General features: G+C 36.7%; 1 protein-coding gene across 1 annotated transcript; it reads left to right on the top strand.

The window, feature by feature from the left end:
• Positions 1-924: 924 nt before the first annotated feature.
• On the top strand, positions 925-10928 carry LOTGIDRAFT_169106 (hypothetical protein; the record flags this gene model as incomplete). Its single annotated transcript, XM_009067415.1, has 16 exons — positions 925-1666; positions 1914-2115; positions 2760-2971; positions 3145-3302; positions 3560-4001; positions 4228-4467; positions 4700-4889; positions 5339-5507; positions 5936-6067; positions 6491-6551; positions 6673-6809; positions 7278-7467; positions 7983-8136; positions 8979-9085; positions 9356-9448; positions 9715-10928. The coding sequence occupies 16 exons, from the start codon at positions 925-927 to the stop codon at positions 10926-10928; spliced, it is 4443 nt and encodes a 1480-aa protein (XP_009065663.1).
• Positions 10929-12664: the final 1736 nt, after the last annotated feature.

The following is a 12664-nucleotide window of genomic DNA, read 5'->3' as shown; positions in this document are numbered from 1 at the left end:
TACAAAATTCGCATGTCACAAATTCAGAATTCACAGAACATTATAAATGTCTGATTGGTATAAAGCCCTGCTGGCAACCCTTACGTGACAAGTTTGGATCACTACCGAGAAAAACCCCCAAAACAGCTTAATGTCTAGATCTGCATATTAATAACTTTGGCCATGCAAATGATGGCAGTTGAACTCCAAATCAATTTTCAGTGACCCCTCTGACTTAAAGTGATCAAGTAGCAATCTTGCTATAATGGGATAAAGATCAGATCAAAGGGGATTATTGGTTTAATCCCTGATTAGCTTTATGATAATCTCTTTACTATAGAAAATAAGACAGTCAAGTATTTGTGGTGTACAATTTTCAGAGGGTAACAGGTTTTCTCTTTTTAACTGTGTTATTTTCTGTCACACTATGATAAGAGAGCCAATACCTATAGACTATAACTCATGGAGTACAATTTTGGAGCAGAAAGTGAAAATTTGTATGTTAATTCTGTCATTTTCTGTTCTACCATAAACATAGTGTCATTTTTTAAACACAATATGTAAGTAGCCATTTGAAAGCCAGTGGAAGAATTGATTCAATATTAATTTTCTTATATGATATGCTCCTTGATGCATCTTGTCGCTGAGTTTTTTTCGTTTTTTTCAAAGATCAATTTTGAATCCAAAAAAAATAATTTTTTAATGGACTTATAACATGTTGATAACACCAATTTAATGTGGCGTCATTTTGTAATTTGTAAGTGTAAAAGCTCATAATTGTTCAGAGAAAATTTATAATGGGCCAATAAATTTTCAAGAAACCTCCTTATAAATGATCGAGATATCTAATATTGATATTTTATCTTATCTTTTCAGGAAATGTAGGCTGGTAGAATAAATCTCAGTTGTCAGCAGAAATTGTTGAGCTTTGTTAACATTGACAAGATGGTCGCCACTGATGGATTTGAGCTGCGTCAACCAATCAAACCTTACATATGCTCTACAATCGAAGATTTTGAAGTTGAAAGGAAATATTTATCGAAAGTCATCTTTCCAAAATTAAAACAGTTTTGTCTCCAGCGCGGAGCACAGTTTATGCCTTTCGATAATTTATGGTCAAAGAAGGATACAGATTTTCAACATGGCCGACTTCTGCATTTGTTATTGAAATCTGCGGAGTGTTCCCCTTTTCTGATTTGTCTAATCGGCGAGCGCTACGGTGTGTACAGACAAGAAAATTCTCCTCAACTTCCAGATACAGTTGCAGAGATTCCGGAGGATTGTTCAGCCATTGATAAAAACTTTCTGATCGCTGCCTTAAATGGTCATTCATGGATTCTTGACCAAGCCAATCAAAACCTCAGCATTTTCGAACTGGAAATCATTCAAGCTGCCTTTTTAAGAGATGCCACATTTGGATATTTTTATTTTCGACAAACTGAACACTTGGAAGAAAAGTTAGCACATTTGCACGAAAGAGAGCACGAAAAGTTTAAAACAAATTATTTCGCGGAAAATGAACATGCAGGATTGAAAGTTGCTGATCTGAAGCAGCGAATCGTGAAAAAGGGACTGACTGTGAAATATTTCAAGACTATTGAGGAACTGGGTAGTCTAGTCTTAGAAGACTGGAAGACTGTGATTGATCAGATTTATCCACCTTTAGCTAATGATGGAGATTTTTTAGGTAAGTTTTCTCCATTTTTTTTTTTACAAATTTGATAATTTTAGTTGAGAGTGCTTTTACTTTCAAGGCCCTTAATATTCTTAAATGAAGAATACATACAACAATGACATGAAAGTGGTAACCATCCTAATTTCAAAGGTGATTTAATTGTGAGGGAACCAGAAGTCATTTATTTATCCTGAATAGTGATACAGATGACAAAGACAATATTTAGATGATTATATCTCTTGGAATGTTTTTGTTTTAGATACAGAAGAATACAGAGAGTGGGTTCATCAACAATGTCTTTATTTCGATCGTAAAGAATCTTATGTCAGCTCTGAAGCAGCAGACGCAGTTATAACACAGTTATCTACCTTTGCTATCTCAGTCAGTAATGAATGTTCTGTAGAGTTTAACAGTTTTACTCAACTTCAGATGTCTGCTTTAGAAGCCCACGAGTACGATAGGTAAGCTGAACGTTTTTTCGATAAAAAGATCCATTCCATTTTTATACGCCCACATCTCTCTATGTGGACATATATTGTCGGCACCCCTATCAGTCTGTCAACATTTGCTTGTAAACACTCTAAAAAACTAGATTTTTTGATGGAATCAAATGAAATTCGGTATGTGTATACATATTCATAAAACAAAGATCAAGTTCGAATTTGAGCTATTTTTGACCGTTAGAAGCAGAGTTATTGCTTTTGCCCCAAAATTTTTAATATTTACCATCCGCATATCTTGTTGGGCGTACATGGCTGTGGTCCACTGTCTTCCAAACTAACTGTTCTGTTGCCTGATGAAGAATTTGTATCTGAAACACATGTGCTATGATGAAATGAGCTCATGTTTATTTGAAAGCTCACAAGGCCAAGAGATAGCGTTTTTAATGATAACTTTTTTCTTACTTATCTTATGCATTCAAATATTGGATAATTGTCCTGCTGAGAGTTGTTTATCCAAAACATGTGTCAGCATAAGATTAAGATGCATATATATGAGATAAATATTGTATTGGATTGGAAAGTAGCATCAAGTGGCATCAAGGTCTAAACAAATGACATTATGGGCCAAATGCATTGACCTTGGCGTTGAATTTATTTTTTAGGAAAATGAAAGAAAAGCGGAATTCGATCCTGGTATTAGCTGGAGATAGAGGTGTTGGTAAATCATCGTTAATCGTGGAATGGCTGGGCAGAATCTCGGAGACCAACCCTGAGTTACCCATAATACACTATTTTATCGGCTGTAGTAAGAATAGTACCGACATCGCCATTATTCTACGCCATTTTATTTCACAGCTTAAGCAAAGGATGAATGGTGAGTTATAAGCCTACTCTAAGTAATTACCCTTGGTAAAATTTACTTCATTCCACACTGTATGGGGTTGTCTGTCTCTCTATGTCTACATATCTGAACCTCATGTATATGTATTTCTTTTTTCTTGTTTGTGATATTTGTTCAAAAATTTGAATCAGAATTCCTGATTTCAGGAAAGCGGAAACAGGAATCGATGGTAGACGTGGATCAGATGAAGAGTTTCCAGGAACTGACGGAATCATTCTCGGCTTGTATATCTTCCATACCTTGTATCATTCTATTGGATGGTCTGGATGAACTCGGTGGATCACTCGGACAAACTCCTCAGGAGGTGGGTGGCAGTTGTAGTATTGTTCTCTCTCTCAACACTTATATGGACCTTTTGATTTCTTAGTCAGACATGTATGGTTGAGGAGGATCAGGTTGACCAATCCAATACAAGTCCATAATTTCCACACCTTAGTTTGATTTTCTCAATCAAATGAAATGGAGCTTTGCATCTCACTTTTCTGAATATACCAAGTAAATCCCACTTCATTTTTTTTAAATGTGATCTCTACCCCGAAATGTCGCTTTTTTCATTGACAGGTAAAAGATTTTGGATGGTTGCCCCAGTATCTTCCATCACATTGTAAAATAATCTTCACAACATCGCGCTCCGATCTTACATTCCACTCCTTGTCCAAACGTAATGACGTACAAACTCTCACTATCAAATCATTGGTCGAAAATACTCAGAAACCTTTGATTTTGATGGAAAATATGAAATTCTATTATCAAAGACTTTCAAAACATAATCTGAAACAGATTTCCGAGATTCAAGTATCGCAGAAGCCATTGTTTTTACGTCTGCTAGCCTCGGAAATGTCGTGTTACAATGTGTATCGAGATCTTACAGAATACCTTGATGATTTTTATGAGTTGTGTAGTGTTCGCGAGTTTTGGATACGAAGCCTACAGCGCTGGGTACGTGACTATAGCTGGTATTTGGATAGTGCTACTGAAGACGGCATTACTGAGGAAGAGTTAGGTAAGAGTTATTTCCCTTTGCCATCGTTGAAATGACGACATTTCTTTTTTGACACACTGTCATTGTTAGAAAAGACATCCTAGACGAATACTGTAAGGGATTGATTGATCTTGGTGCAGTTCTAATACTAATGAAGGCTATTTACATATATTCAAGACCCAAATCAATCCCCTGCAATGGCGAAACCATGGCCTTTAAGTTAAATTTTCGGACATATTTTTTGCAGAAACAACTGGCTGGGTACCTGATGTATTACGCTTGTTGGTTTTATCTCGAGACGGCCTGACGCAGTCGGACATCTTGTCTTTACTTCATCAACTTGGTTACAGACGCAACAAACAAGTCACTCAATTTGATTGGATGTTTCTACAACAATGCCTTAGTAACAATCTACGTGAAGATTCCAATGGTCTGATAAAATTCTCTCATCAACATTTAACGGAGGTGGCTGAATACACTTTATTTAGTAAGTTCAGGGCCATTACAATAATTACTTTGGCCATATTTGCTCTTTTGGAATATTTGGATTCTCATTTTTTTTATATGTTTCTGCATAACATTTGTAGAGTCCACATAGCTTTTAATGTTTATTTTCTACCAGGGAGTCCACACAGTCCACATTCATGGTTAGCAACTCAGCGCATCACTTTCAGAGAGTCCGCATAGCTAAAGATAATCATGTGGACATTTTATTCCAGAAAGCATCAAGCAAGCAGCAGGAGAAATTCACCCAACAGAAGAATCCAATCAACGAAGAATATTCCACCAACATTTGGCTATCTACTTCCTCAAACAGCCATTCTCCCATCGCCAACTTGACGAGTTGCCATGGCATCTGTTAATGTCGGGGAATTTTCACAATCTGATAAATATATTGACCAGTGAGAAGTAGGTATATCAAAATCTCTTAAGATTTGTAAGAAGCTGTGGTAGCTCAGTAAAATTTGGCGCGTGATCGTTAACCTGAAGGTCCAGGGTTTCATTCCTGGCATCATTCAAGATAAAACCTTCAAAATTTCAACCCAGTTCCCCTCTTGTTTGTGATGGAGGTTGAAGTGTCTGGTCAGGAAAGCTTGTATGTGAGGATTGGACCCTACTCCACATTTTTGTAGCAAAAAGTCTTAAGATAGATTTATCTTAGAATGTTGGGATCGGGCTCCAGATTTCAAGTTGAGCAGGAAACATCTTACATTGCTTAGCCTTAGCAGCCTCATACTTTAAACAAGGACATGACTGATTGTTTTCTATTATGTAGCAGAGTTTGCTTACTCTTTTGAAGCACAACCTCGTGAATTTGGACAGATCTGGTTTCTTATAGATAATTTCGTTGATTTCAGATATTTGCCGTATTTGTTAGATATTTACATGAAGAACCCAACTGATCGTTATAATCTAATATATTATTGGAGTATACTCATCAAACATGGCTACAATCCTGTTACTATTTATAGACATTACCTCACTACCATTGGTCTGGCTGATTTACACGACAATGATCAAAATATGGTAAGACAGAATCAAGTTTTTGTTTTAATTAAGGAGTTCTTTTTTCTTAAAAAATGATGTTCCCAAGGCCTCTTCAAGCAAAACCACGAAATATTTCGCTATCTGACTTTTCGATGCCTTAAATGCCAGAATTTTGTCTGTTAAAAAATATTGTTAAAAGAGCTCTAAGAACCATACTTTTCTGTCCCAAATAAGGATTCCCCGTCTTATTTCTGATACCCTTTGATTTTGGGTGTAATCTGTTGCAGCGATAAGATATGTCCAGAAAAATAATTGGACAGTAGAAAGGGTGCGCGTTATAATCACAATTATACAGTATATAAGTACTGACAGAAAGAAAGAAGGGCTTCACTCTACGTGTGTATAATAATCATAATTATATTGTATACATGAAATAAACCAATATTAATATATTTCATAATCCACAGCAGGATTTATACAGAAGACAAAGTCTGGAATTATCCAAGAATTCTGTCAAGAATGAAACCAACACGTTTCTAACGGCAATCACAGACTACAGACAACTCTCTGTTATTGAAGAAAAAGATGAGATGGACAAGGTTTGATTCTTTTCTGATATCAAGGTTCTTGAGGATGCTGTCTACAGCCAAAATTCTTAAAAAAAAAGTGTGTCCATTTTACATAGTTACTGTCTGTTTTCATTGTCAAACTGCTTGGTTATGATTTTACAAATTTAAAAACTTAGATCTTTTCTACCAGCTGGTCCTTGTCCAAACAAAGATAGCGTCTCAGATTTTTGGAGCCGTCCTACTAGCTGATATTGATGTTAAATGGAGAACAACTTATGTTCTGGACACCAGTGGTGGAGCCAGGTTTACGTCCATGGGGGTGCGAAATATCTGAGATTGCCTGAACTTCTAACCTAGTGCGGGGGCGACTGCCACCTCTGCCCCCCCCCTTTTGGTTGGCTCTGCCAATGCTAGTCACTTATTGAACAGGAGGGTGTTTTATTCTATATTCAGGAAAAGAGCGTTGGTGATGATACTATTTCTTACCTAGGTGATGATGAGGCTGATGACAAAGGTAAAGGTTTATGTTTTAGTCTTTTCAGTTGAGCTACAAAATAAAACTCTGAAAAACCCAAATATGATATAAAAATGGTTAGCTATGTGGAATTTATTAATATTTCTCTCCTAACTTCCAGAACTGTGTGTGTTTAAAGAAATGGCGCTATCAGAAGTAGCCTCTATCACCTGGTATATATCTCAACTGTTATTGGAACTGGGTTATAATGATTCTACTCTAGAGATACTTACAGTTCTAGCTCAATATCTTCAGAAGGTAAGGAACAGGTGGGTAGAGGGTATGAGGGAATGAATCAAACACAATAGAGTTTTACATCCTACTTTTCTGCATTGCTTTGGGTTTTTGAATGAGTCTGTTTTTTGTCATATTTTCAACCTTAAAATTGAAAAAAGAAATGACTTAATGTTAAATTTCCATCATTGTACACTGTATCGTCTTTCGCTCATCTTCATCAGTCCATTTAGGTGTAAAAAAAACTGCTAAACGTACACACACAATTTTTTGGGTCAAGTTTGGACTAATGAAGACAACTTACACCATGCAGTGTGCAATGAGGGAGATTTTGTTAAAAACAGCATTAGCCTATGTAAATAAATAAAATGTTTTTGCTGAATCGTCCACTTGGTCTACTAGAAGAATTGATCTACACCCGAAGTTTGCAATGAGGCAAATTTTCACAACAGCATTGGCAGACTCTTTGAATAAATAAATCATTTTTTTCAGAATCGTCCTTTAGGTCTACTAGAAGAATTGATATACACCCGAAGTTTAGAGTGTGTAGGTAATATCTACCTGGTGAACAAACAGTACTATCAGAGTTATCTGTATTATAAGAGATCTCTACGAGCTCTGTTACAACTCCAGGATTCAGATGATGAACAGATTTATGAAACAGAGAGTCACATTCTTAAAGGTTTGTATTTGGGCTTCGCTTTTGGAGTATTCTATAAGTGTGTCTGCCATCCTGTTCAAAAGACACTGCTTAAAAAGTTTGTTTTGATCTTGACTTTTGGTGTATTTTTAGACTTTACTGCAGAGCTGTCATAATGACTCATCTCATGAACAGAGAGACATATCCTCAAAGGTTTGTTTCTGGGCTTGACATTTTGGGGTATATTTAGCCAATGTCTGCCAGCATTGCCCAATGGGCTCATGCTCATTTCTTGCTGCCAAAACCTGCGTTGGAAACACAACACTTGGCATTTTGAAAGTCGGAATGCTGCCTTTTGTAAATGTACAATATAATACACAGAAAATGACATCATTTAATTGTGGGCTGTATTGTAAGATTGAAGTTGTCTCCCTTAGCACATCATTTAAATTGGATTTCTAGTTACCTTTGATATCTAACAAATACAATACCGGACATCTTAGCTATCTAGTCAGTCATGTCTGGCAAGTAAATCAGTTTTGTAAATGTCATTTCAGGGAGTATTTTAAGTCAGCTGGGGAAACTGAAGATGTTAGAAGGCAATTTTTACGAGGCAGAAGATCTGTACAGAGAGGCGCTAGACAGTTTAGATAAAATACCAGATTGTCAACCAATGAAAGCCAACATTGAGTATAACTTAGGATTGTTAAGGTATGAGATACCAAGCTTTTATTGAATAGAGCATTTTGATTGGTTGAAAAGTGAATATCCATTGCTGATTGCTGAGGTTTGATTGACAGGTGTCCTGCTGCTGTGTTTTGGGTACACAATCCTTATCAGGACAGCTAGTTTTGGTATCGGGAGTTACCTTTCCAATGTAGGATCTTGAGAGCTGATGACACATGTTTTAGGTACACGATTTGGAATTGGGGGTGATATTGTCAATACGGAACTTGGGAGCTTAAATTGATAGATTTTCAGAATGATCTCAACCTGTTTCTGGTTTCTCAGGGAAAGGGTGTCAGTGAGTTCGAATCACAATTGGTATTGAGAGGGTGACTGTTTCTTTCAGAAGGTTAGTTTCAATCAAGAACATCAAAAATGAAATTTAGAAGTTTTACTATGTATTTTTAGATTTGAGGAAGGTGATTTCACCATGGCTGAAACTTGTTTAGAGAAGTCGTTAACGTTACGTGAGAAGCAATATGGACGCTCGAATATCTTAATATCAGATAATCTAATGGCTTTAGCTCGCCTCTATTCTTCACCTCATAACATCACTGGGTAAGTAACCAGACTTGATTGTTCGGAGGGATAATTAATATATCTGGAGGGATAATATATCTGGAGGGGCAAGTAATATATCTGGAGGGACAAGTAATATATCTGGAGGGATAAGTAATATATCTGGAGGTACAAGTAATATATCTGGAGGTACAAGTAATATATCTGGAGGTACAAGTAATATATCTTGAGTGATAAGTAATATATCTGAAGGGGCAAGTAATATATCTGGAGGGGCAAGTAATATATTTTTTTGTGTAATTTTGTAGAGTGAATTATAACAAAGCGATATATTTATATCGACGAGCTCTAACTATACGTGAAAAATGTCTTGGAAGCAACCATACATTAATAGCCGAGATATTGGTAGAACTGGGTAAGTTTTAAGTTTCGACCAAATCTCAAAATTATTCAGAAATAAGCATTGTTTTAATATAAACTTTCTTGATGCAGCCACTGTAATATGGATGTTCAATGCCGATTGGTGCGTTTCTTCTAAAATGGATGCTTCTAGCTACAGAGAATCATTCTTGATTCAGTGTTTCCTTGTTCAGAATGACCTATCTTTTAGTTACAAAGTAGATTTGCAAAAATCTTCAATAAGGACAGGCAACAGAAATATAAAAATGAGCTCTTGTTATTTCAGGTAGTCTAATACAAGAAGAATCGAGCTATAAAGCTAAAACTGAAGCTAAAAGTTGCCTGTCCAGAGCTTTAGATATAAAAACGCAACATTTAGGTAACCTTTTACAACTGCATGCATCTGTACTTTATTTTTTGTGGGACCTAGACTAGCATCATTGGGCTAAATGATTGCATTATCTGTTCTTTGAGGATTTTAAGCAACATTTTTTAGTAAGTAAGTCAGGATTTTCCAGTTCTGATCAAATTTTTAAACTATTTAGTCAGATTCAGGGTTAAAAAGAAAACAAACCATGGCCCAAGGTTGCTTCAGTACTTTATAACAACACATAATTTTTCACCCTTTTCTGTCTTTAAATGCAGGTGCCAACCATCAGGAGGTGAAAGTTCTTCTGAATCTACTGACCAACGTAGAGGTTGCTATCAAGTTAGGACAGTACCAGTTCGGGTCGGCCAGGCCCACGGATCATCGGTCCAAATACTATCCGTACAGCAGCCTTAGCTTCCGAGATCATGATCTGAAGGATCTTAAGAGCCGGGAAAAGGAGCGTCAACACCACGATAGATTAAGCATGTTTCGATCCTACAGCACCGACAGTTTGTACCGCATCGCTTCCCCTGGTAGTGCTTTAAGTCAAATAAGTGCTTCTGAAAAACTGCTCTTGGAAAATGAACGACCACATTTGGCAAAAAGAGATATTCAGAGTCGTCAGATGACCACGTCTGCTGTAAATCATCCAGCTGTGCCTCTGCTGACTCCTGTGACAGGTCTGAAAACTCTTGCCAGGCGTCAGCTCAATAATGCTGAGATATCCTGTGAATTGGTCAAAGAGGATGAAAAGAATTCGCAAGTTGAAGAAGTCAATTCTCAAGAGAATGTGATTGATAATTATGCCTCCAGAGTAGTCTCCCCTGAACAGAGCTCGCCACCTCAGCCTGTTTCAGAGGTGAGAATAGAAGCCAGACGACGACCGACGAGCGCGCCATTGTCTTTATACAACAAATTTAATCCATCAAACCGCTTCTTACACCAACGACCCAAAAAATCTCGAAATTTACATAGTGCCTTGTCGATGGTGTCTTCAAAAAGTCTTCCGCTACGTCCGCGATCCGAAAAGGGTTGTCATGCAGCGCGTTGTCAGACTCCCGGACCCCACGCAATTTCCTTAAGCACCACTCGCAGCATCGCGGGTCCCAACAGTTCTATAAATAGCTTACTCGGACCTCCGGAGGCTCCCAGAGATGTGCATCAACAGATTCATCACAAGATGGCGTGGTATCACGTGCCTGGACGGTACTCCACGAACGCCAGTCCTTTTCCACCGAAACGATCGCAACATCGTCCAGGCTCAAATTTTGCTGTAGCAAATCTTCAACACGATGTCAGCACTGGAAGCAAGAGTCTAGATATTCCAAGGTATTGTTCAACAGTAACTGAAGTTTTGTACGACGTTGACGAAAACGGAGACATTATACCTTTGTCACCTCAAAAATCTACCATTGTGCCTTACACATCACCTTATAATTCCAACCTTCAGGGCCTTAAGGAACTCACCATTGGTAGAGTGAATATTTGAAATGCCCTTAGTGCTAAAAGTAGAGTTATTAAGCTTTAATAAAAACTGAACTGAAGATATACCAGCCTTTACAATAGCGATCACTGTTTTAACCTACCAAAAGTGCCACAAGAGCATAGTGAAAGCTCATAATGAACAAGCTCATCATGAACATCGCCAAAACTTAGAATAACAGTAAATGAACATGGCTTATGAATACTGAGAATTGATGAACGCAACGACAATCAAACATGTCACTATGGAACACAACGAAAATTTACCGTGTCACTGATGAATACAACGAAAATTGAACATAATACTGATGAACACAACGAGTATAGAACATGTCATTGATGAACATAAGACAAATTGAACATGACACTGATGAACACAACGTCAATTGAACATGTCACGGATGAACAAAACGAAATTTGAACATGACATTAATCATCACAACATCAATTGAACATGACACTGATGACAACAACGAAATTGAACATGACACTATTGAACACAACAATTGAACATGACACTATTGAACACAACAGTTGAACATGACACTATTGAACACAACAGTTGAACATAACACTAATGAACACAGCAGTTGAACATGACACTATTGAACACAGCAGTTGAACATGTCACTAGTAAACACTACGACAACTGAACATGACATAAATGCGCATGATCAAAAAAGAACATAGTGTTAACAAAGCCTTCTCTAACAGCTGATTTTATTTTCGGGCGATACCTTCTTTTGACTGCGATCTGTGATATTTTCAATTCAGCTTGTTATTTTTTTTATTATTTATCTATTTATTTGTTAGTTTAGTAAATTATTATTAAATAAAATTGTTGAAAATAAACATCATTAGTTATGTGGACTCTCTAAAAGCGATACCGAGCTGACAAACATAAATATTAACGAAACGATATTAGCTATGTGGATTCTCTATATGGATGCCAAGATGACAAACCTAAATACCAAATAAACATTACTAGCTATGTGGTCTCTCTGATAGGGATGTTGAGTCCATTTTTGCAGAGAAATTTATTAGCTATTTGGACTCTCTCAAAGCGATGACGAAGGGCACACCTAAATACCAAATACATGTTGTTAGCTATGTGGACTCTGATAGGATATTTATTAGCTATGTGGACTCTGTGAAAGCGATGACGAAGGGCACAGCTAAATAACTTATGAATATATAATAGCTCTGTTGACTCTCTGATAGGGATGTTGAGTCCATTTTTTGCAGAGAAATTTATTTTTAAAACTTGACGTTCTAACTGAGAGGATTATTACAGCCTATGCAAAATTTCCTTCATTGTATATCGCATAGCTTGAACCGCGAGACTAATAAAATACAAGAAAGTTATGACGTGATACTTTTATTTCATATAACTTTAACTTACGCAAAACTAAATAAAATCACACAGAGAAATGTGGAAACTCAGAAAGCAAATAATTGACGACACGCAGATAATATGTATACGTTAAATTGTTAAACTTGAAACGTTTATTCCAGTACAAACAAACAAATAAATAAATAAACAAAGTCAATTGGTATTGATCTCGAAGGTTTTTTCTTTCTGGAGTTACCTCCCTTCCGACCTTCCGATACCCTCAATAAAATCAACTCTTTGACAAAATTTTTGAAGATTTTTTTTGTAAAGATTTTGACTTCCTTCCTTCGACTCGTTTTAAGTTCAAGTCAAGAAAATCTGCTATTTTTTTTTAAAGGGATAGACTTGTC

This window comes from Lottia gigantea (genome assembly GCF_000327385.1).
Source record: "Lottia gigantea unplaced genomic scaffold LOTGIsca_82, whole genome shotgun sequence".
Lineage (NCBI taxonomy): Eukaryota > Metazoa > Mollusca > Gastropoda > Lottiidae > Lottia > Lottia gigantea.
Note: the sequence above shows the minus strand (reverse complement) of the source record. Positions and strands in the feature narration are given on the sequence as shown.